This window comes from Chelonia mydas, chromosome 3, assembly GCF_015237465.2.
Source record: "Chelonia mydas isolate rCheMyd1 chromosome 3, rCheMyd1.pri.v2, whole genome shotgun sequence".
NCBI classification, from domain to species: Eukaryota; Metazoa; Chordata; order Testudines; family Cheloniidae; genus Chelonia; species Chelonia mydas.
In genome coordinates, this window is record NC_057851.1 from 84,827,085 (window position 1) to 84,850,947 (window position 23,863).

Here is a 23,863-nt window from a genome sequence, read left to right on the forward strand (position 1 = left end):
CTGACTAATTGTTCAAAAGGAAAAAAAGGGAAACGAACAAACAAACAAAAAAGGGATATGGTTCTTTGCAGCTTGAAGTTCTAAGGGTCAGAAGGGATTCTGCAGTACACCCAATCCAGGACTTAATTGCTGGTTATCAAATTAATCCATAACAAGACAAACAGCAGAGTATACTGCTGCTAGAGTATAAGGCATTTGTCCTGTTATACAATCCAACCAGGAGGTTCAGAGTTTTAACCTTCTGCTTCCAAATGTTATGCTCATACATCCAGGCACAATATCCCTGTACCTACTTTTCCACTATTTACTGTAAGTATAATAGGTACATCAGTCACTGTTTCACAGTCCATGTACTATGAGTCATTACAACGTGCACAGATCAGTGTACGTACATACAGACTGTCCTCTTAAATCCCCCAGGAACTGACTGTTTATCTTTACTGTATATGGAAATGCTTTCTATATAATGCAATGATGGACAAAAGAGAAACAAGTACAATTTTTTTTAATAAAGATATAATTACAAAAAGGTAAAATCAGCTCAGGAAAGGCAAATTACTTTAATAGATCAGTTTAGACATTTAACATAATAACTCACATCCATTTTAAATACTATTACATAAAGCATGGTGAAGAAAGGAATTTCTGCTTCATAATTAGAAAACTCACAATACAACTTGCCAAAAACCAAAACAAAGCCAAATGAAAATAAATACAGTCCATGCCAAATAGTACAAAATGAAATCAGCAGTCTCTCTCAACATGAAAAAACTCTTCTTCTTTTAGTATTTTCCCACTCTAGTATTGTGTTCTGTAATTGGTGTGAGGCTATCTTTAATTCAAGGATTGCTGAGCAGTTCTGATTTCGCTCTGTTCAAAGGCAAAAGATATAGAACTATTAAACAGGGCATAATTTCATTTTGAGAGTGTCTTTTAGACTAGCTGTTGATAAAGATGCAATTAGAGCTCCCCATCACACATTTTAAAGTATTTTAGTAACTCCTGACACTAATTTATAACCTCACATTGATATATAGCCATCTGTACAGAAGATATGTTAACTGTGGAAAAGCACTGAAAGTTAATGAATGTTCTCTAGAGCACAAATATTTTACAGTTTAATACTGAGGGATTTACCCTTTGGTGTCTGTCTTTTCACCGCTACTGTCCTTGGATTTATCTTCCTCCTTAACATCTAAAAACAATTGAGAAAGAAAAACAGTGTCACACTTGAAAGGACTCCAGAAACACGATCTAAAATAATTTTCTTAAGACTGAGGGAAAAAACCTTCAGGAACCTAGGCTGCTTATTTGCAAATTACATCTTATTAAATAAACAACATATCATAGCTTAGGCCATCAGCTACACAGAACCTTTTTTCATTCACACTTCATTAGAGCTATACAAATTACTGGCTTCAGGATTTGAAACCACAGTGGCAAAGATTTGCATTTAGAACAACACTCCTGGACTGTAAGTACTGTTTTGGTACCTATACAAGCATACATTTTAGATTTTATTAGATTTTTTCTTCAGTATGACTGGAAAGAAAAAATGGTTGCCTACCTTTCCTAACTGTTGTTCTTCGAGATGTGTCGCTCGTGTCCATTCCATTCTAGGCGGTACACATGCCCACGTGCATGGCTGGAGATTTTTGCCTTAGCGGTATTCATAGGGCCAGCTGTGGCGCCCTCTGGAGTGTCCCTTTCAGGCTGCAGCATATCAGGCACGGCCGGCCCTATGCCCTCTCAGTTCCTTCTTGCCGACAACTTCAGAGAGGCAGGAGGGTGGGTAATGGAATGGACACGAGCAACACATCTTGAAGAACAACAGTTATGAAAGGTAGGTAACAGTTTTTCTTCGAGTACTTGCTCATGTCAATTTCATTCTAGGTGACTCACCAGCAGAATCAAGGGAGGTGGGCGTGGAGTTCACAGTCTTGGAGCTTGCAGCACTGCTCTGACAAAGCCAGCATCGTCTTGAGCCTGCTGGATCAGCACGTAGTGAGATGCGAACGTGTGGACGGACGACCAGGTGGAAGCCTGATAGATCTCTTGGATCGGCACCTGCGCCAGGAAGGCGGCTGATGACATCTGTGCCCTAGTCGAATGACCCGTCACGATCACCGGCAAGGGCACCTTTGCAAGCTCATAGCAGTAGTGAATGCAGCCTGTGATCCAAGACGAAATTCTCTGGGCTGACACTGGGCAACCTTTCATCCTGTCTGCGACAGCAACAAACAACTGCGTTGACTTATGGAATGGCTTTGTTCTATCAATGTAGAAGGCCAGAGCCTGTCTGACATCCATGGTATGCAGCCTGCATTCAGGACCGTATAGGGCGGCTACGACGTGAGTGCCCTGATCTCAGACACCCTACGAGCCGAAGTTACAGCGACCAAGAAGGAAACCTTCCAGGAGAGCAGCAGGAGGGAGCAGGAAGCCAAGAATTCGAAGTGGGGACCCATGAGCCTTGACAGCACAAGATTCAGCACAAGATCCCCAAAGGGGAACCGGATCCTGGACATGCAGGTAAAGGCATTCCAGGCCTTTCAGGAACCATGCCATCATGGGATCGGCGAAGACCAACCGGCCTTGAAACAGAGGGTGGAATGCCGAAACGGCCGCCAGGTGTACCTTGACTGAAGATAGCAACAGGTCTTGGAGCTTAAGGTGCAGTAAATAGTCCAGGATGTCCTGCAGTGGGGCCTCTTCTGCACGAATGTGTCGGTCCAAGGACCAACACGTGAACCGCTTCCACTTTGCCAAAAAGGTAGTCCTGGTGGAAGGTTTCCTGCTGGACACTAGTGGAGCACTCCTGTTCGTCCATACTCAGCCATGCAGCAGCCAAGCTGTCAAGTGCAACGACGCCAGCTTCGGGTGCAGCAGGTTGCCATGGTTCTGGGACAGCAGATCCGTCCTAAGAGGCAGCTGCAATGGGGTAGCTGCCGAAAGACTCAGGAGCATTCCGAATCAGCGTTGATGAGGCCACACTTGGGCTATGAGGATAACCGATGCTCTGTCTTGCTTCACCTTTAGAAGTATCTTGTGGATCAATGGTACCGGCGGGAAGGCGTACGTCAGCGCTCCTGACCACAGAATCAGGAAGGCATCTGACAGGGAGCCCTTGTCCCTGCCCTGAAGAGAACAGAACACGTGGCACTTTCTGTTCTGCCTAGACGCAAACAGGTCCACCTGGGGAGTCCCCCATCTGTGGGAGATTAGGCTGACCACCTCCGGATGAAGCGACCATCTGTGGTGAGACGAGGAGGCCCTGCTGAGGTGATCTGCCAGGACGATCCTGGTTCCAGGCAGGTGGGCGGCTACCAGATGAATGGCATACCACACACAAAAGTCCCAGAGGCTGACTGCCTCCTGACAAAGGGCCGAAGATCTGACGCCACCCTGTCTGTTGATGTAATACATCGTGGCTGTATTGTCAGTCAAAACCTACACCACCTTTCAGGTGGGGAAAGAAGCCTGGCCACGCCAGACGAACCGCTCTGAGCTTCTGGACGTTGATAAGGAGGGCTAGATCGTTTGGTAGCTAGCGGCCCTGGGTGTTGAGCTTGCCCAAGTGGGCTCCCCAGGCCAGGTCTGACGCGTCCGAGACCAGGGTGGGAGACGGGGTCACAAAGGGAACCCCCTCCAGCACCGACTCCGGGTCCAGCCACCAGTCCAAGGACGAGAGGACGTGGCTTGGTACCATGACCACTCAGTTCAGGGCATGCCTGCTGGGGCTATAGACTGAGGTCAGCCGCGCCTGCAGAGGCCGCAGATGAAGTCGGGCATGACTGACCAGGTATATGCATGTAGCCATGTGGCCCATCAGTCGCAGGCATGTGTGAGCCGTGGTGAGTGGATGGCTCTTTATGTGGGCGATCAAGTCCGACATGGCCTAAAAACACACTTCTGGAAGGAAGGCCCTGGTCTGCGTGGAGTCGAGAACTGCTCCAATAAACTCTATGCACTGAACTGGCGTTAACGTGCACTTCTGTTTATTAACAGGCCCAGATAGTTGCAGATGGACTGCATCAGATCGAGGCTCCATTGCACCTGCTCTGGAGACCTGCCCCTGATGAGCCAATCGTTGAAATACAAGAAGATCTGGACCCCTCGACGTCTCAGGTAAGCTGCTATGGTGCCACACATTTCGTGAATGTCCTGGGGGCTGAGGACAGGCCAAAGGGTATCGCCGTGAACTGGAAGTGGTGCCTGGCTACTATGAAACACAGGAAACGCCTGTGCTCTGTGAACACGGAGACATGAAAGTAAGTGTCCTTTAAGTTGAGAGTGGCGTACCAGTCCCCTGGATCCAGGGAAGGAATGATGGAGGCCAGGGAGACCATGTGGAACTTCAACTTCTTGAGAGACTTGTTGAGGCGATTCAGGTCCAGGATGGGTCTGAGGCCCCTTTTGGCCTTCGGGATTAGGAAGTAATGGAAGTAGAATCTTCTTCCTTCCATGTCCCGAGCAACTTCCTCTACAGCCCCCAAGCCCAGGAGCTTCTCAACCTCCTGAATGAGGAGTTGCTTGTGAGAAGCGTCCCCAAAGAGGGACAGGAAAGTGGGGGGACGGGAAGGAGGGGCGACCAAGAATCGTAAGGTCTAGCCCCGAGCTACTACATCCAGTGGTCCGAGGTAAACTGCGACCAGGCCAAGCTGTAGGGAGAGAGGTGGTTGAGGAAAAGGTGGGTAGGATCTGGTTGACTGACTAGGGTGTCGCTCTCGGGCGCACCCTCAAAAATATCGCTTCTGGCCCCCTGGGTGTTTGGTGGGGCCAGGCTGGGCTGGTGAGCAGGAGAAAGAAGGGTGACGACAACTAAAACTTACAGCCCTTCTCCTTGTAGATCCCTGGTGGGTCTTCCAGAGTCTTGGAGCTGGTGGTGGCCGGAAGGGCTTCCTGGCTGATTGCGGCATGTGCATGTCCAACGAGCGAAGGGTAGCCCTAGTGTCTTTCAACATGTGCAGTCTGGGGCCTGTTTGACTGGAGAACGGACTAACTCCATCAAAAGGGAGGTCCTGGGTCGAGGCCTGCATCTCCTGGGAGATTCCCGCCATTTGGAGCCAGGAGCTTCGTCACACGACCACCGCCAATGCGACCACCCTTGCCGCCGAGTCCCATGTGTTAAGAAAAGTTAGCACATGTGACTCCATTTTGGTTTGGGGCCCACCATTGTCTAAATGCCAGCACATCATACACCAGGAGGAGTAATCCTTAGATACCGAATCCGTGTGAAAATCCTCCTCCTTGTCTCCAGCCTGCCTTGATTTGCAGTATCTGGTTTTTGTCAGCCTCTGACTCCCTGTCTCTTGGCCTTGATGTGAGGCCTCCCATCCTGATAATAAAAGTTACTGATGCATGGCTTTAGGACCATGCTGTATAATTAACATACTGGTATAGCACGAGGAATGCACCAAGCAGGGATAGGTGGTAGATAAGACAAGGGTTTGTTTATTGGCTAAGGTTTCCGATGCACGAGGGCAACATGCTTTGCTAAAAAGTATATAACCTTTGTATAATCTGTATTCAGGGTCCCCTCCTGGCTAGCAGGGGGGCACCACGCTCGAGCGTAATAAACTTAGTGCCTTTTGGGAACTCTGCAGTTGTGGACTTTGTTTCTGTGCCTCAGCCTAGATTCGAACTGTGCGTGTCCTATCAGGTATAATTCGCAGCACTTGTGTGCGTGTCCTAACAAGGTGTAATTCGTAGCACTTGTGTGCGTGTCCTAACAAGGTGTAATTCGTAGCACTTGTGTGCGTGTCCTATCAGGTGTAATTCGTAGCACATGTGTGCGTGTCCTACCAGGTGTAATTCGTAGCACATGTGTGCGTGTCCTACCGGGTGTAATTCGTAGCACATGTGTGCGTGTCCTACCAGGTGTAATTCGTAACAGTTTTGGCGACCACGAAGGGACTCTAGGCTCGCCCCAACAAGCGAGACTACACTCCTCCTCTCGGACAGCTCCAGCCGGCACAGGGTGAGTTCACCTTTGAGTACTCCGAGGAGGGGGGGGTGTGAGCCGTCGCTTAGGCGATAAGGTGGCACATTTTGTGTTCTTTTGGTAGCCCACTATGGGTTCTGGGCAGAGTATAAGTAAGGGGACCCCTTTGGCTGAAATTCTCGAGAATTGGGGAAATATTTCTGGCACCCATGGGTTAGGAAGGAAAAAAGCTGTTATTTTGTGTAAGGTTGAGTGGCCAGCACTAACAACTCAGACATCTGTTGAATGGCCACCGGATGGGTCTTTTGCTGGGGATACATTAACGGCGCTTAGAAGGAGGCTGGAGGACAAAGCTCCAGCCCAGATGGATTATTGGTATGTATGGGACAACTGGGCTTATGCGCGTGCGAAAGGACGTCCTCTTTCCTCCTCCTATTCCTATCTATCTCAGGGGTCTTCAGCCCCACTCTGTGCTATGCCTGTTTCTTCTCCTCCCCGGCCTGCTTCTGCCCCTCCCCCGGCTTACCCCCAGCTTTCTGATTTATGCCTATCATCTCCCTGCTCGCCACCCCCCTGCCCGTGCGGGCCCACCATTGACCCACCGGTTACTTTGCAAGCTCCCCTCATTCAGCAACCCCTTGTTACTCATGGCACGGACGGGAGCGAACGGTTTGCTTTCCCCTATGTTCACCGCCCTTTTGGCCCAGGCGATTTAGTAACATGGCAACAGCAGATGCCTCGCCTGCGTGACGATCCAGAGAAGGTTCTGCAAACCATTCGGTCTGTATTTACCGCATTTAACCCTACATGGGGAGATGTCCAGGTAATCCTGGACACACTTTTTACCCCTGATGAGAAATATTCCATTCTGGATGCTAATAGGCGCTGGGCAGGGGAGGACAGTACCCGGGCTTCTTGGCCCCTGACTGATCCCAATTGGAATCCTAATATAACCCCTCAGATGGGCCTTTTAAAGGCGGGTAGAGACGGCCTTTTAGAAGCTGTACGTAAAGCTGGTAGTAAAACGGCTAACTGGTCTAAAATTCGTGAATGTCAGCAAGAGCTCACTGAGCACCCCTCCGCCTTTTTGGCCCGGTTGTCCAAACAAGTTCGTGTATACGGGGGCGGCATAAACCCTGAGGCGGAGGAAAACCGTCCTATGATGGTCTCCTTTTATGTTGATCAGGCAGCATCAGATATAAAAAAATACTTTTCTAAGCATGTGCCCGATTGGCCAGGAAAACCCCTCCAGGAGGTTGTCCGCCTGGCCACCTTTGTGTTTAATGGCAGGGATGAGGAAAAAGCACGGGAAAAACGTAAACAGAAGAAGGAGGAGGTAAGTATGTTAGCTGCTGCCTTGCAGGCTCCTTCGGGAAACCAGCATTGGCAAGGGCGCGGAGAGATGAGGGGAAGGGGGCATGGACGGGGGACAGGAGGAGGGGGAGGTTGGAATAAAATGAGGGAAGGGAATTGTAATTATTGTAAACAATCAGGGCACTGGAGGAGGGAGTGTCCCCTAATTCCCCGAGGGGCTCCTTGGAAGAGCCAGGTAGAGGCTAATCCTTCTTTTCCCCCTAGCTCCCCCCAGAACCTTGTTAACCCCCAGTGACTAGAGGCGGAGGTTTTGGGGGTTTTGGGAGAGCTGGAATGGGACTTGGGATTACAGTCACAAATTTATTTAAAAGTTGGGGGACACCTTGTGCCTTTTCTAGTAGATACTGGGGCCACCCTCTCCACTTTAACTTTTGTTCCGGGCTCTCTGTCCGATACCAGGGTTTGGGTGCAGGGTATAGAAGGCAATCCCTGCCCGGCTCCGTTATCCTACCCTGTCCCTATCGAGCTTGGTTCTTTAAAGCTATCACATAGGTTTGTTGTAATGCCGGAGGGCCCCGCGAACCTCCTCGGGCGGGATGTGCTGGGCAAATTGGGGGCACACATATATTGTGCCCCCGAGGGGCTCCGCATGTCCGTCCCGGATTCGTCGGTTGCTTCTCTTATGGCATCGGTTACCCCTATTCCTGGTGTGCCCTCTGAATTGTCCAGTGTTCCCCACACTTTGTGGAGCACAAATCCTACTGATGTGGGTCTTCTTAAATCAGCAGTTCCAGTGAGTCTGGAAACAGGGGGCGGACTGCCTCCCTCCGTAAAACAATACCCCTTGCCGAAGGAGGCGGAGGAAGGCATCTCACTCCTTATTGACAGCTATTTGACTCAGGGAGTTTTAGTCCCCTGCAGTTCACCCTGTAATACTCCCATTCTTCCAGTAAGGAAGCCTAAACCGGGACCAGACGGGCGTCCAGTCTATCGATTTGTTCAGGATCTACGGGCTATAAATGGTTATGTTATAGCCCCCCACCCAGTTGTCCCTGATCCGAGCACTATTTTAACGCTAATTCCTCAGTCAGCCACTTGCTTTACTGTCATAGATTTGTGTGCAGCATTTTTCAGTATCCCTTTGCACCCTGATTCTCAATATTTATTTGCATTTACCTGGAAGGGTCAGCAGCTAACATGGACGCGTCTTCCCCAGGGGTTCTCAGGATCCCCTACTATTTTTTCCCAGATTCTCACCGAGGATTTAAAAGACATTGTTTTGCCTAGTTCGTCTGTCCTGGTTCAGTATGTGGATGATTTGCTAATTGCTGCCTCAGATTATAACGCATGTTTAATTGACTCTGTTGTTTTGTTAACTGCATTAGCTAATAAGGGTCATCGTGCATCTCCATCCAAGTTGCAGCTGTGCCTAGATCAGGTAATTTATTTGGGCTTTGTAATTAGGCCTGGGGAGCGTTTACTATCCCCTGATAGGGTGCGGGCAATCCAGGATTACCCGCGTCCGACTACAAAAAGGCAGTTACGGGCTTTCCTAGGGGCTGCGGGGTTCTGCCGACCCTGGGTTGTGGCTTTTGGGGAATTGGTAAAACCATTAGTTCAAGCTACTACAACACTGAACCTCGATCCTGTCTCCTGGACCCCGGAAATGGAAAATGCTTTTAAATCCATCAAGAAGGCTCTGATCTCTGCGCCCGCCTTGGGATTCCCGGATTACGGTAAACCATTTTCTCTTTTTACTCACGAACGGCAGGGAGTGGCTAGCGGCGTCCTTTTGCAATACCTGGGGGGTCGCCCACGCCCCGTAGCCTATTATTCAGTACAACTGGACCCTGTAATTAAGGGCTCTGTCTCCTGTGTACGGTCTGTTGCTGCTGCTGCTGTCATGGTTGAACGGTCACGACCTATTGTTTTGGGGCACCCTCTGACTGTTTGGGTCCCTCATGAGGTTGAAATTCTTTTAAAACAGCATTCTACACAGGCATTGTCTCCACAGCGGGCTCACAAATATGAACTAATCCTGTTGGCTGCTGACAACGTTACTTTACGCCGCTGTAACGTCCTCAATCCAGCCACAATGCTACCCCTCCCGGAGGACGGTACCCCTCACCATGTATGCATGGATGTCGTCGCGCAAGATGGTAAGCCCCGCCCGGATTTAGTGGACTCCCCTTTAGTTAAGCCCGATTTACTTCTTTTCACAGATGGGTCCTCGTACTATTTAGATGGCCACCGGGTCTCGGGCTATTCGGTTACCTCTCAGGCAGACGTTATCGAGGCTGCCCCCCTACCACCTTCCTTCAGCGCCCAGGGTGCAGAGTTACACGCGCTTACCAGGGCCTGCTTATTGTCTTCAGGAAAAACTGTTACCATTTATACGGACTCTAAGTATGCTTTTGGGGTTTGTCATGCTACAGGCCAGCTCTGGAAGCAACGAGGATTTTTAACCTCCTCAGGCACGAAAATCGCTAATGGCCCTCTCATTTCTGCCCTTTTGGAAGCTATTCAGGCCCCTCGCCAGGTGGCGGTGGTTCATTGTTATGCGCACAGGCAGTCTAACAGTGTTGTGTCTCAGGGCAATGCATTAGCTGATTCAGCTGCAAAGGCTGCAGCTCTACAGCCCCTTCTGGTTTCGGCTTCCCTCCCCCTGGATGTGTCCTTCCCACCTGCTGACTGGACACTGCTGTATGCTGACATATCCTTGGAGGAGCTGCACGACTGGAAACGCTGGGAGGGATCTAAGGGCTCTGATAAGGTTTGGCGAATCGGAAACAAACCTATTCTCCCCCGTCGTTATCTACTCGCAGCTGCTCATTATTTTCATTCCCTGGGTCACGCTGGTATTCAGGGCACAGTGGCTGCTATACTAAAGTTCTGGGCAGCACCGCATGTTTATCCTGCGGTAAAGCGAGTTCTTGGCTCCTGCCCTACTTGCCTGGCCTTCTCTGCTAAGACTCGGCTCGATGCCAACTCAAAAGGGGGGAGACCCTGGGCAAACTTCCCGTTTCAGCGCTTGCAGATGGACTACGCAGAAATGCCTAAATGCGCAGGGTTTCACCACCTTCTTGTTATAGTGGACCAACTTTCCGGATGGCCTGAAGCAATACCAACCAGAAAGGCAGATGCAAGATCTGTGGTCAAGTTCTTAATGAAAGACATTGTACCCAGGTTTGGTGTCCCTGAAGTCATTGATTCAGATCGGGGCTCACACTTTACTGCAAAGATTTTGGAGGAACTGTACCGGTGCTTGGGGATCACTCGACAGTTACACACCCCGTACCACCCCCAGTCTGCAGGCCAGGTGGAACGCATGAACCGAACAATAAAGACTATGGTAGCAAAGTTTTGTAAGGAAACCGGACTTAAGTGGCCAGAGGCCTTGCCTATAGTTTTATGGCATATAAGACGGACGCCACGCATGCCCCTAGGCCTGTCCCCATTTGAGGTGCTGTTTGGGAGGCCAGCTTTAGTCCCGGGAACTTATGTTCCTGTACATGCTAGCCTCTTGGATGGAGATGAAACTTTGGCCAGATATGTTGCTAGACTGCAAAAGGAGCTGACTGACAACCAGTCTGAAGCTCAGTTGTTTCAAACCGCACCCTTAGGGTTACAGGTTCATTCCTTTAAGCCAGGGGATTGGGTAATGGTAAAAAAGATCCCCCGCACCGACCCCCTGGAACCCCGGTGGGAGGGGCCGTACCAGGTTCTGTTATGTACTTATTCTGCTTTAAAAGTTGCAGGTAAAGGTTCCTGGATTCACCATAGCTACGTCAAGTTGGCAGCAGAACCCCCACCTGACCCTGGCGAGCCAGCAGACGAGCCACTTCACGAATGAACACTACAACCAACCCATGGACTGAGCTTTCCAGCTACTGGGACCTTCACAGCCCACCAGGACTTTTTGTGTTCCTGTCTATTGGACTTACATTAGGGGTAGTGTTTTTTGTATGGTACAGGGGAGGATGTCGACATTGGTATGGTTTGCCTGGGGGGCCCTCTCCCTATTCCCAAGTCCAGTACAAGGATGGGAGGGCAATAGCTTCTTAAATTTAACCCGTGCTATCAAACAGGGTGTAAATCGAACGCAGTGTTGGATTTGTATTCATACCCCCACATATTTAGGTCAGGGAGTCCCGTTGGTAGGGGTACCAATCCCCCTTAATCGAACACTTCAAACTAAGCTATGGGCAAACACTACATTTAATTGGAATGTTACAATCCAAATATGGTCTATTGATATGGTGGCCCAGGGTAATTATGCTTTATGTGTGTCACGACGTAAGGGCATAGAAAATACAGTTTTTGTAGGGAATTTTGTGGGGTGCAAGGACACCACCCAAATTAGCTCTGGGGCAGGAGGCCCCTCTACCTACTCCAGAGCCCCGTGGCCAGTCCCCGAGGGGTCTGGCTGGTATTGGTTATGCAATCATACAGCCTATAAGGTTCTCCCAGCAGGATGGTGTGGTACATGTACCTTAGGGGCTGTAGTACCCGCCGTGACAGTACACCAGAACCTGACCCGGGGAGAGATCCGCAATCTAGTATGGAGGGACCGACGAAGTACTCCTTTAAACCCCCTTTCTCAACGGCCCAAAGGCTTTCACTCCTTTGTGCGTTGGTTTCTGCCATGGTTGGGAGTAAGCGAACTGGAAAAAGCTATAGTTAATATTTCAGCTGCTTTGGAATTAATGGCAAATGCTACTGCAGATGCTCTGTCGGCCCTTCAAATTGAAGTCACTCAGCTATCCCAAACTACATTGCAAAACCGCCTAGCCCTGGATTATCTCCTTGCAAATCAGGGGGGGGTTTGTGCTCTGGTCAACTCAAGCTGTTGTGTATTTGTAAATCAGCACCATAGGGTGGAAACTGACATCCACATCCTCAAGCAACAGGCAGCCCTATTCCACCGCATCAGCCTCGACACTACCAGCGCCGGATTCCAGGAGGTCTGGGACTGGCTCACCGCATGGCTCCCGGATGTGGGGACTTGGGGACGGCGTATTTTGTATTTACTTTTTTTGACTGTTATTGTTTTTGTGTTATTTTTTGTATGCCTGCAATGCTGCAGTATGTGCTGTCGGCAGTTGCTAACCCTGCAGCGCGGTTACTCAGCCCCGATATAGCTTACTGACGTACAAAAGAAAGGGAGGACTGTTAAGAAAAGTTAGCACATGTGACTCCATTTTGGTTTGGGGCCCACCATTGTCTAAATGCCAGCACATCATACACCAGGAGGAGTAATCCTTAGATACCGAATCCGTGTGAAAATCCTCCTCCTTGTCTCCAGCCTGCCTTGATTTGCAGTATCTGGTTTTTGTCAGCCTCTGACTCCCTGTCTCTTGGCCTTGATGTGAGGCCTCCCATCCTGATAATAAAAGTTACTGATGCATGGCTTTAGGACCATGCTGTATAATTAACATACTGGTATAGCACGAGGAATGCACCAAGCAGGGATAGGTGGTAGATAAGACAAGGGTTTGTTTATTGGCTAAGGTTTCCGATGCACGAGGGCAACATGCTTTGCTAAAAAGTATATAACCTTTGTATAATCTGTATTCAGGGTCCCCTCCTGGCTAGCAGGGGGGCACCACGCTCGAGCGTAATAAACTTAGTGCCTTTTGGGAACTCTGCAGTTGTGGACTTTGTTTCTGTGCCTCAGCCTAGATTCGAACTGTGCGTGTCCTATCAGGTATAATTCGCAGCACTTGTGTGCGTGTCCTAACAAGGTGTAATTCGTAGCACTTGTGTGCGTGTCCTAACAAGGTGTAATTCGTAGCACTTGTGTGCGTGTCCTATCAGGTGTAATTCGTAGCACATGTGTGCGTGTCCTACCAGGTGTAATTCGTAGCACATGTGTGCGTGTCCTACCGGGTGTAATTCGTAGCACATGTGTGCGTGTCCTACCAGGTGTAATTCGTAACACATGCCATCTGCAGGGAACATCTGGCCACCACAGTACCTTCCTCCACTAGGATGCCAAACTCTTGGGGGAACCTGCTTGTCCTTCTCTTTGGCCGCAGACACAACCAGCGAGCCTGGGGGTGGGTGGGTGGGTGAATATAAAAGGTATTCAAAATCTTTGGCCGGCACAAGGTACTTTTTCTCTGCCCTTTTCGAGGTGGGAGGGATGGAGGAGTGGGTCTGTCACAGGGTCTTGGCTATTTTGAGGACTGCATCGTGTATGAGCAAGGTGACCGGGGTTGGCGTAGAGGCTGAGAGGACGCTGAAGAGGGTGTCCTCCTGCTCTGCCATCTCCTGCACCTTGAGCCCCAAGCTCTCAGCCATGCACCAGAGAAGAGAAGGTTATTCACCTTGTACAGTAACTGAGGTTTTTCGAGATGTGTGTCCATGTGGGTGCTCCATTGTAGGTGTTTGTGCGCCCCTGCGCTCGTAGTCGGAGACTTTTGGTAGCAGTGCCTGGTTGGGTCACACATGCATGGTCCCTGCCTCGCGCTGCTGCTGGCAGTTAACCGACGCTATGATACCAACCCCCACTCAGTTCCTTCTCTACTGTAGAGACTAATAAGGAAACTGACGTAGAGGGGAGGAGGGAGGGTAATGGAGCACCCACAGGGACACATCTCGAAGAACCTCAATTACTGCACAAGGTGAGTAACCGTCTCTTCTTCTTCGAGTGCTGTCCCTCTGGGTGCTCCACTTTAGGTGACTTCAGAGCAGTGCCCTCCGATGGAAGGAGGGGCTTCGGCGTTGAAGTCGTAACCTTCGATAGTACAGAGCATGCGAAGGAGGTATCAGATGTTGCCTGTTGTTCTAAGACATAGTGCTGTCTAAACGTATGGGCTGAGGTGCTGGATCATATTAAAGAAGTTCTGTATTAAAATCACAAATGAGTTTGATTCCCCATAGTTTAAATTCCAGGGTATTACTAATTAAGAGGTCTCTTGGTTTTTGGTATTGTTTCTCTCCCTCTCTGTGTGAAACCTGCAAGCTACTAATTGTGTTAGTACATTCTAAGACAGAGTCTGTTCTCAAAGCAATTCTTTGTAACAACAACTACTCACAGAGAGAGAGACTCAAAGCAATACTTTGTAACAACAGAAACAGCACCCAGAGACTCCCCGCCCTTTTGTTGTATTCATCTTGCTTTGTTAACAATTGTGATTAAAATAGAGACAGAGGATGTATGTGGATGGATGCTTGGTGTGGATAATAACTGAATGATCAGGGAGGTGCCAGCCTAAGAATGCAGTTCCATCGGCTGAAGAAGGCGTCAAGTGGAAATAACCAGAGGACCCCCCGAGGGCAGCCTGGAATCCACCCAACAGCCCAAGAATGGGAGAACCAAAGAACAAGATAACATCTAGCAGCACGGAGCCATCAGGAATGTGCCATCTGCTAATTGATTCAGCAACAGCACGATGAAGCAATTCCCATAGATTGGCATAGGAAGAAATTCCTATAAAAATGGACTCTAGAAAGTGAGAACTTTGGGGGGGTCTGATTCTGCAAACCAACTTCCAGGAGCATCAGATGAGCATCTGACAAGGCCCTGCTCCCTCCTCATGTCCAGGCCACCTGGCCAGTGGCTTGGCATGAGCAACTCTAAGGCTGGTAACTATGATAACAGCCTTGCAGAACCCCTCTCTCTCTCTCTCTCTCTCTCTCTCTCTGTGTGTGTGTGTGTGTGTGTGTGTGTGTAAATATGAGATTGAATGGAATGTTATAACTATAACTGCTTACTATAATTCTTTCTGTATTCACAATAAATGTGGTATTTTGCCTTTTTCCCTTTAATAAGATCCTGCTGGTTTTTAATTTATTTGTACAACAGAGGCCCATGTAGCAACTCTACAAATGTTCGTGATAGGTACATTGTGCAGGGAAGCCGTGGGAGTCTGATAAGGCTCTAGTGGGATGTGAGTGAATCCCCATGAGGGACTGGCTGGCGCACCGATGACAGAGTTTTGTGCGATTATGGATCTACTTGAGAAGTCTTTGTTTAGAGATGGTGCTCCTTTTGGAGCATTCAGTGATGGATAGAAACAGTACGGGTGATTTATGGGATGGTTTAGTCCTGTCTATGTTAACAATGAAACTAAGTAACTGCAAAGTAGCGAGGCGCTGCTGATTGCTCCTACTCATAGCCAAGGGCAGTAGAGAAAGAACTGAGAGGAGGTTGGTCGCACAGCATCAGTTAACTGCCTGCAGCAGTGCGAGGCAGGGACCACACATGTGCGACCCAACTGGGAACTGCTACCAAAAGTCTCCAACTATGAGCACAAATACACAAACGCGCACCCACAGGGACAGCACTCGAAGAAGAAAGGCTGATGCTCCTGAAAGTCATCCAGCAGGCTAGCTCTGGAAGGTCCTGCGACCGCATTGTCCAGGGATGACAAGGAAGACTGGACTGCTGGTGGAAATGCTGGGGTCTTGACCATCGTCGGAGAAGGAGGCTTAGGATTGGGCACAGGTTCCTCCGTCCCGATCTCGGAATGTGCGTCCAGTACCGGGCCCGATGCTGCTGCTGACTGATGCTCCGATGTGGCCACCAAGAAGTGCTGTGAAGGGGGCATCATCACAACCGGAATGCCCCACGTTCTCGAATACGGCCACTGTGTTGGCCACTGGCCATGCTGCGACTGCGGTGCCGCAGATGAGGGAGCAGGCTTGTGCCCAATGACGCCAATGGGACCTGGGTGATGGGCTGAACTGGCCCTCTGTACCGGACGTACCACCTTCCACAGACCAGGGAGGTGCCATCGACAGCTGTATTTGCTTACAGGTCGTGGCTACCAGTGATCGTTGACCATGCATAACTGACTGGTAACCATACCAGGAAGAGCGATACCGGTGCCAGAGAGACCGGCAAGAGAGTGAGCAGTGCCCAGGAATAATAGGGGGAGTGACAACCCTGTGCGGGTGAGTAGCACCGAGGGGATCTGGATGCCAGCCTGGGCGACAGACGATGTGACTGGGACTTGCCCTTGGATTCTCGACACGACGACAAAGATCAGTGTTTTCTGTCTGGCAACCGGCAGTGTTCCCCTGTCCATTGACAGGTCTTAATGGCGGGCTTGCCCTTCTGGGGAGTCTTAGCTAGGTCCTGCGGCACCAAGGTCATCATTGGAGCAGGTGGAGACCTATGCTCTCTCTGCGCCTGGGGAGCCTGGGATGACGACAATGCAGGCATGGGTGTGGATCCCATACACTCCTTGGAGTGGGTGGTGGACCTTTAAGGGGGCTGGGAGCCCCAACCAGGCAGGCACATTCGCATTGCTCCAGAGTAGCCTGGCGGGCAGGCCCGGGTCCTTTGATAGATGATTCCTGGGCCTTCTTGCTTGGTGCCAGGGAGTGCTTCTTTGCCTTCTTCTTCGGAACCAGCAAACGGTGCTGGAAGGAGCCAGGTGCTGGTGGTGCGCTGCGCACAGAGACCGTGGCCCTCGGTGTGACCTGCCTAGAAGGCTCGGAAGCTGGGCAGAGGGAAGACTCCATCTGGAGAGCCCTGAGGCAGACATCCCTCTCTTTTTGGTTTGCAGATCCGGCACCGCTCCTTAACATGTGACTCCCCCAAGCACTTAAGGGTCACTCACAGATATAGGCCTGTTGCAATCCGAGCAGGACTTAACCCCGTGAGACTGGGGCAAAGTCCCCGCTGGGACCCTAAACACTTAACGACTACTTAACACTACTATATGCAAACTATGTACAAAGGCCCTAAGTCCAAGGAAGAGAAACTGCTAGCTCTTGCTAAGCAATAAAGGTACTCTGACGACCACAGGCAGTAAGATGGAACTGAGGGGGCATAGGGGCAGAGCATGATTTAGAGGGCGCCGCAGCCGGCCCTACGGGTACCGCTAAGGCAAAAATCTCTGACAGCCGTGCCCACACCTAGAATGGAATCGACATGAGGAAACACTCGAAGGAGAATGAACGTTTCAACAGCACATTAACTCTTTGTGCTAGGGGTTGTAGGGTATCTTACTGTTAACAAAATTCACTTTTAAGAAAGGTGCAATCCTATAATGCAGTGTTTCCAAAACTTGGGACGCTGCTTGTTCAGGGAAAGCTCCTGGCCGCGGTCCGCCACTGCAGGCCAATGGGGGCTGCGGGATGCGGCGCGGGCGCGGGCTGAGAGATGTACCGGCCGCCGCTTCCCACGGCCCCCATTGGCCTGGAGCAGCGAACCGCAGCCAGTGGGAGCTGCAATCGGCCGAACCTGCAGACGCAACAGGTAAACAAACCAGCCCGGCCCGCCAGGGGCTTTCCCTGAACAAGCCGTGTCCCAAGTTTGGGAAACACTGCTATAATGGGTTGGAAGGGAGAACACAATAATAAACAGCATTATGCTCTTACCAGTTTTTTTGTCCTCAGTCTCTTTCTTGTCTTCTTCTATTCTGGCTTTCTTTGCTCCTTTCTTATGATCTGCAACGTTTCGTCGTCCACCCTCCCCTTCATCCTCAGAATCAGAGAATTCTTCATCACAGGCTATCCGCTTATCAGACGCTCGAACTAGTATTTAAAATTAAAAAGAAAGATTAAAGGAACTCAGAGCAAGCAGAAGGAGAAAGTTTTACTACAACAGATCTTTCAAAAAGGAATTCCTGTGAAACTGGTTTTCAGCAACTGGTTAGGAGACCAGCAGCAATTTGTCCTCTAATCAAAGGAAAAGAGAACTATGGCCAAAATATTTGAGGATACCCTGGGGTTACCTCTTAAAACATAATTATAAAGAAATGTTACAAAAACAAGTGCAAATCCATTTATTTGGTATTGCTTAGTAAATACTGAACAAATTCAGAAGCAAGATGATTAACTGCAGCAGGGAAAAGTGTTCTGATTACAACAGTTAGGCAACAAATGAAGATGACAAGAAGCAGCTATGAAACTACCACTACTGATATCATGGAAGGTTAAATGAAGCAGTTGTCTCTTAGGTATGGCTTAGAAATAATAAATATCAATCCTTACAATCATATGATCCATACAACTTAAACCTTATAATAAAAAACAAGTTAAACCTGCTGTGATTAATTCAGAAAGTGCTCTGACCACCCATCTCATATCTACCAAGTATCCAAGAATTCTTTTTAGATTTTTGAAAAATTCTCTCTCATTTCATTACAGGAGTTATATTGATTCACTTAATAATACGGGTGTCAGAGTAGCAGCCGTGTTAGTCTGTATGCGCAAAAAGAAAAGGAGTACTTGTGGCACCTTAGAGACAGTCTCTAAGGTGCCACAAGTACTCCTTTTCTTTTTACTTAATACTGTTTCTGAAGGTACATGACATTCAAAATTTTAAGAGGCTGTAACCCATGTTCCCTTTGGGTTTGCTGTTGTTCTGGGCCAGATTTCCCAGCCTGGCCAAACTGCTCTTGTGGCAAATTTAGAATGAAAGGGAGCTTCCTCGATGCTCCAGATTGTTGATCCAGCTAGAAGCCAGGTTAGACTAGACTCTGGCATATATCAGAACAGTCTATTGAGCTCAACTTGTAACCAGGTACCTACAGGCCCAAAGGGTCATCTGGGGAGTGCCAAACAATATAAACACGCTGTCCTGGCCATGTCCTCCCCATTCAGCTACTGGAAGGAAGTCTCTATGATCAGGATCTTTCAACTGGAGTGGCAGAAAACAGATAACCAGAGGTGAGGATCTGGCCCATTATGTTTAAAGTGGCCTTACTCCGGGGGCATATTCTAACAGGACACCCAAAGGTAACATTTCCTACTAGAAATGCGTTTGTCTGGATCTTCTCCATCCTCATCTCCACTGTCTTCATGAACAGCATCCTCGGGAATGGCTTGCATCTGTACTCCAGGTGCATGAGGCAACATACGCAAGTTCTCAAATAAGCGCTGTCTGCAAGTGAAGTAGCCGATCGAAAAGTTGTTAAATATAGGGAGAGATGTAGCCTTTCCTGCAGTTTCTGGATATTTAATCATAAATGTAACAATTTTAAAGTTGACATTTTTCTATAGTTCTTCTGTTTAAACCACTTCTATTGTGGAAAGAGTGAGATTTCTCTTTTAAGAGGGGAGCAAGGCTCCACTTATTACAGGCTGGCAAGAAAAGTGGTAAATTCATACCATGCTGTTTACTAATGGCAACAAAGGATGTTATTTTACACAAAAGTTTAATGCTTAAAACTACAGTCATGACCAGACAGATTTCAGATGTTAACATTCTGCTACATCACAACTAAACATTATAACCACCTGCTCCGTGGAGTGGTCATAAGAAACATGTTCTCATTCCCACACTTGTTAGTTGGTCCCAACAATGTACACAAAAAGTTTAGCTCAACTATATTTCAAGAAGGAAATCAACACTTACTGATTTCTTATACAGAATGGAAGTGACACTTTCATTCTTACAGCTATTTAAATTGTTTTGCCACAATTGTTGATTTAAGAACAAAACATTAATGATACTCATAAGTCCTTACACATAACATGAATTATTTGAATGACACAAAAAGATACTTCTGCAGGTTTGTTACTCAGAATAAAATGCTGGATGTTTCCTATGAATATAAACATAAGCCTTTAGCAGTGACCTACGGTGCTTTACAACTACTTTTAACATCCCAAATGATTTGCAGAACGTGGCGAGACTTAAAATTACAAATACATTTTAGGATAATATTTGAAAATATTTCTCTTCCTATTCTGTGACTAATTCAGTTTTCTGGGTTTCCTCTGCTAGAATGGACATTACAAATTCATAAAGCAGTTCTACTTTACTCTGCTTAGAGGTGTTTGACGTCACAGAAAGAGAACCCTGAAAATCAGGTCATGGCGGATAAGCTTTTCCTACATTTTTAAACCTTTCATAGCAAATCTTCCCTCTATGTTCAAGCATGAAAGGCCTCATGTTAATGGAAAGAAGACAGCTCTGCACCAGAAGAAGAGGGCAATAGCATCTGAAGGCAGTTCACAGGAGTGTCTGCAACCTGTGTTTTGTGCTGGCACAAGTCTTGTCAAAAACAATCAAGACTAATGGTGCTTACTTTTAAAAATATCACTATCTTATTGGTAAAGACTACTCACACTACTTTATGACTTTAAACTGAATCTATGCTTCAAAAAGAAGGCAAATCAAATCTATTTCCCCCTAAGTCATTAAAACCACCATCACTGCGATCCTAAAGCAATACACTATATAAATAAAAGTTGATAAAGATGAGGTTTGATTAGGTAGGAAATTTATGAAGTATTTCCACCAACAAAAGACTATGATTTTCAGACTTTCCATTCTCAAAGTAGGGAACATCTACTTACTTGATCTTTTCCATATACTCTGGCGTGTTCTGGTTTGTCATATTTGATGGACTAATATGCAGTTTGAAGTCTGGTCCGAAATACTCAAAGTAGTCATTGTATGGCAACTCTTAAAAAAAAAAAAAGAAAAAAGAAAAAAAAAAAAAAAAGATTTCAGCCACCTAAAAAGCTCGTTTTTTAGGCAGCTTTTTATACAACTCATAGGCTGCATAACAGGACTTTAAATAACATACTGGCAAACTTCAGATATTGGATGAATATACAACTACAACTTATAACGCTTTTAAGTATAGTAGAAAACCACTATATGGTGTTTTCCCTTCAAGTTGCTCAACAAAGATGAAGGATGAACTAAAGCTTGCCGGTAGAGAATCCCTGAGATTCAATCTGGATCCCAGGCATAAGAAACATTGAAATCTGGGAAATGAGACTCAGCAGAGAATGATTTCAATCCCAGTGAATGCAATATAGGAAATCTCAATGGACAAAATGAGATTTGATTTCTTTAGCCATAAAATAGGAAACAAATACTGGAACATTGCAACATGAGGTAATATTTTACAGACAAAATGCCTAAGATTCCCATTGCTGGGAGGAAAAAGGTGATTAACTGAGGACAACTTGCCATTTGCCATCTTCACTATAGTTGAAGTCAAACCTGAAAGGCTTATATCAGAGAGTGCTCTCAACCAAGCACATACCAGAGATTTTTCTGCTCATAAGATCACAACTTGATTAACCTGGGTATCAACCCACAGCATCAGTAACAGGGAATGGTTTACTATGAAAACTAAAATGTCTCCTGATAGGTAATTTAATTCATATTCTTGAGAATATATTGCCCAATGCACCTCTGTAGAAGCAGGTGAAGTCTTGAATACCAAGGAAGTATGATGCATTCTATTTGCTATATACAAGGGTCACATTTTCTTATATAAACTATGGTAAGTACATAAGAGACCTCTTTAGGGATGAAGCAGTGTGCTATCTCCCAATGCCCTTGATTGCTTCATGAGAATCAAATCCTAGAAACAGACTCTTGGAAGAAAGCTTTGGGTAAAGAACCCCTCAGATGGATTCCAGATATCAGGCTGGCAGCAGGAGCTACTGAAATAAGTGGAAAAGCAGATTTAGCCACAAGGCTCAGAAGGGGGGCAGAGGAGGGAAGATATCTGCTCTTTGGGGGGCTGGGTCCAGTGTAAACATGTCTACAGCAGAGGTCAACTGCTTTACACAACTGTTGCAGGTTAACTTCATTGTTACAGAAGTTGGGGGCTTCTGGTAGAGATCGTCTCAGTCACCCAGCACAGGTTCAGGTTTGGGATACAGAAGATAATCAGACAGTGCACACCCCATACAATGCGGTAGGAGTCATTAATGTGGGGGAGTGGGGGCATGCAAAATACAACCTCCTCCCAACCTCCCGACAGGGAATGCGAATTCATCGTCTAGGAACAGCATCCAGAGGTATCCAGGTGGCCTCAGGACATTGAGGATTCCACAGTAGTTAGCCCAGAGTATGATTATGCAGGAGTGTTGGACCTCATGAAAGTTAATCTCTGCATTACTAAAGAAAAGATACTGAGGGATGACTATACTGACACATCATCACTGCTGAACAGAGAAGCTCTGACAGAAAGTAAGCTGGAACAGGACAAGAATGGCAATGAGAAATCTGAATGACCAAGGGACAGCTAGTACCTGGGAAAATTGGGAAGTCGCTTTTTTAATCTATGCAGATGTTATTTTGGAGACATATCTGGAAAAAGCCCAGTGTTGTTCAAATATATGGACTTAATCTGAAAGGCATTTAATACATTTGGAGGTATAGCTTGTTTTAACTGGGATGAGGATCTTGGACTGAGGGCTGCAATGCAGACAGGAATCTGGTTGGACATACCACATCATACACTGTGGTTAGAGGGGATGACACCACAGAGGACAGGTGTTCAAACTGACAGTGGCCTATTTAGTCCTCTGAAAGCCCAACAGAGACCCCAGCCTCCATTTGCTAGGCACTTAATGAAAACAGTTGTTTTTGGAACATCTGCAAATGTAGATGTGCTTGCAAGATGTGCTTCAGAGCCCCCAAGGCCTGCAACAGGTACAAGTTACAAGGAAATCCCCAGTATGGCAAAAGACTGGGGGTAAATCCGGCTCGCCTTACATACCTCCGGGTCCAGGAACAGAGGGCAGAGGTGGTGGACCAGGAAAAAAGAGCAGAGCAGCTGGCAGTGGGGTGATGGAAAAAGCTTTGTTTCCAGTTAAGCTTAAAGCATTAAGGGTACTCTCCTTGGGGACTACCCTAACAGGACAGACGGAAGAGTATTTTCTGTTTAACATTCCATATATATGGGCTAAGAAGTCATGTAACGTCCAAAAATTTGAAGTCAACAAATAAGTTGGGTCACATTGTAAAGAAAAAGACCACAAAGGAAATAAGTTTAAGAGTTGCAGGGCCATTCATTCATTTATCTGAGAAACCCTTAAGGTCTTCCCCTGGGCTTGGTTCCCAAGAAGGTACCCAGAGAATATCACTTGTTTCATCACCTGTCACATCCATCGGGCAATTCAGTTAATGAAGTGACAGATTAAGTTTAGTACACTATTTCCCTATGATGAGGCTGTGCACATGGTTAGGACTTGTGGCCCAGGTGTTGCTGTCAGCAAACTGACATGAAGTCGTCTTTTCTATTGCTACTAGTTCCAAAGGGAAAGATGCACCTTTTGTGTTTTGTTCTGAAAGTAAGTTTTATTTTGGGAAGTAGCTCCCCATGGGATGTTCCATGCTTGGCATTTGAAAAATTTCAGCACAATGTTGGAATCGGTGATTGGACGGGAGCCTGATTTACAGCATGTAATACACTACTTAGATAACTTTTTGTTTGCAGGCAGGTCAAATTCTGAGGAGTGTGCTAGCCTGCTGGCCACATTCTAGACCCTGGCTGATAAACCAGGGGCACCTCTGGAGCTGAAAAAAGAGGGACCCCTCTACTAAGTTGACCCACCTTAGGCCTGAGTTAGATGTGTGGACTATGGTATATGCAGACTCGCCTAAGATAAGTGGGGGAACTTCTGGGATTGATTGTCAAGGCAAGAGTAGCTAGGAAGGTTACACTGTGGGAGCTGCAATCTATTAATGGGCATCTTAACTTTGCATGCTGAGCAGTGGCCCCAGGGCAGGCATTTTGCATCTGTTAGCGGCCACCATAATAATACCAAAAGCCAACTGTTTAATAAGAGTTAATAAAATGACTGAGTATTTAGGAGTGTGGGAACAGCTTGAGTAATTTTAACAGAGTATCTCTTTGGAGGGAGGAACAGATAATAGGGGCAGATTTA

The 23,863-nt window shown here is 47.5% G+C and overlaps 1 protein-coding gene across 1 annotated transcript in view; it reads right to left on the bottom strand.

Annotated features, from left to right (window-relative positions):
* Positions 1–488: 488 nt before the first annotated feature.
* Positions 489–23,863, bottom strand: part of HDAC2 (histone deacetylase 2) — a 64,044-nt gene continuing 40,669 nt past the window's right edge. Inside the window, exons 10-14 of the mRNA XM_037894661.2 lie at positions 20,522–20,630; positions 18,970–19,100; positions 17,594–17,749; positions 1,138–1,195; positions 489–870 (exon numbers count right to left, since the gene is read on the bottom strand). Of these exons, the coding sequence (XP_037750589.2) occupies positions 840–870; positions 1,138–1,195; positions 17,594–17,749; positions 18,970–19,100; positions 20,522–20,630 (485 nt within the window). The 3' untranslated portion in view covers positions 489–839. The remainder of the gene's footprint in view (positions 871–1,137; positions 1,196–17,593; positions 17,750–18,969; positions 19,101–20,521; positions 20,631–23,863) is intronic.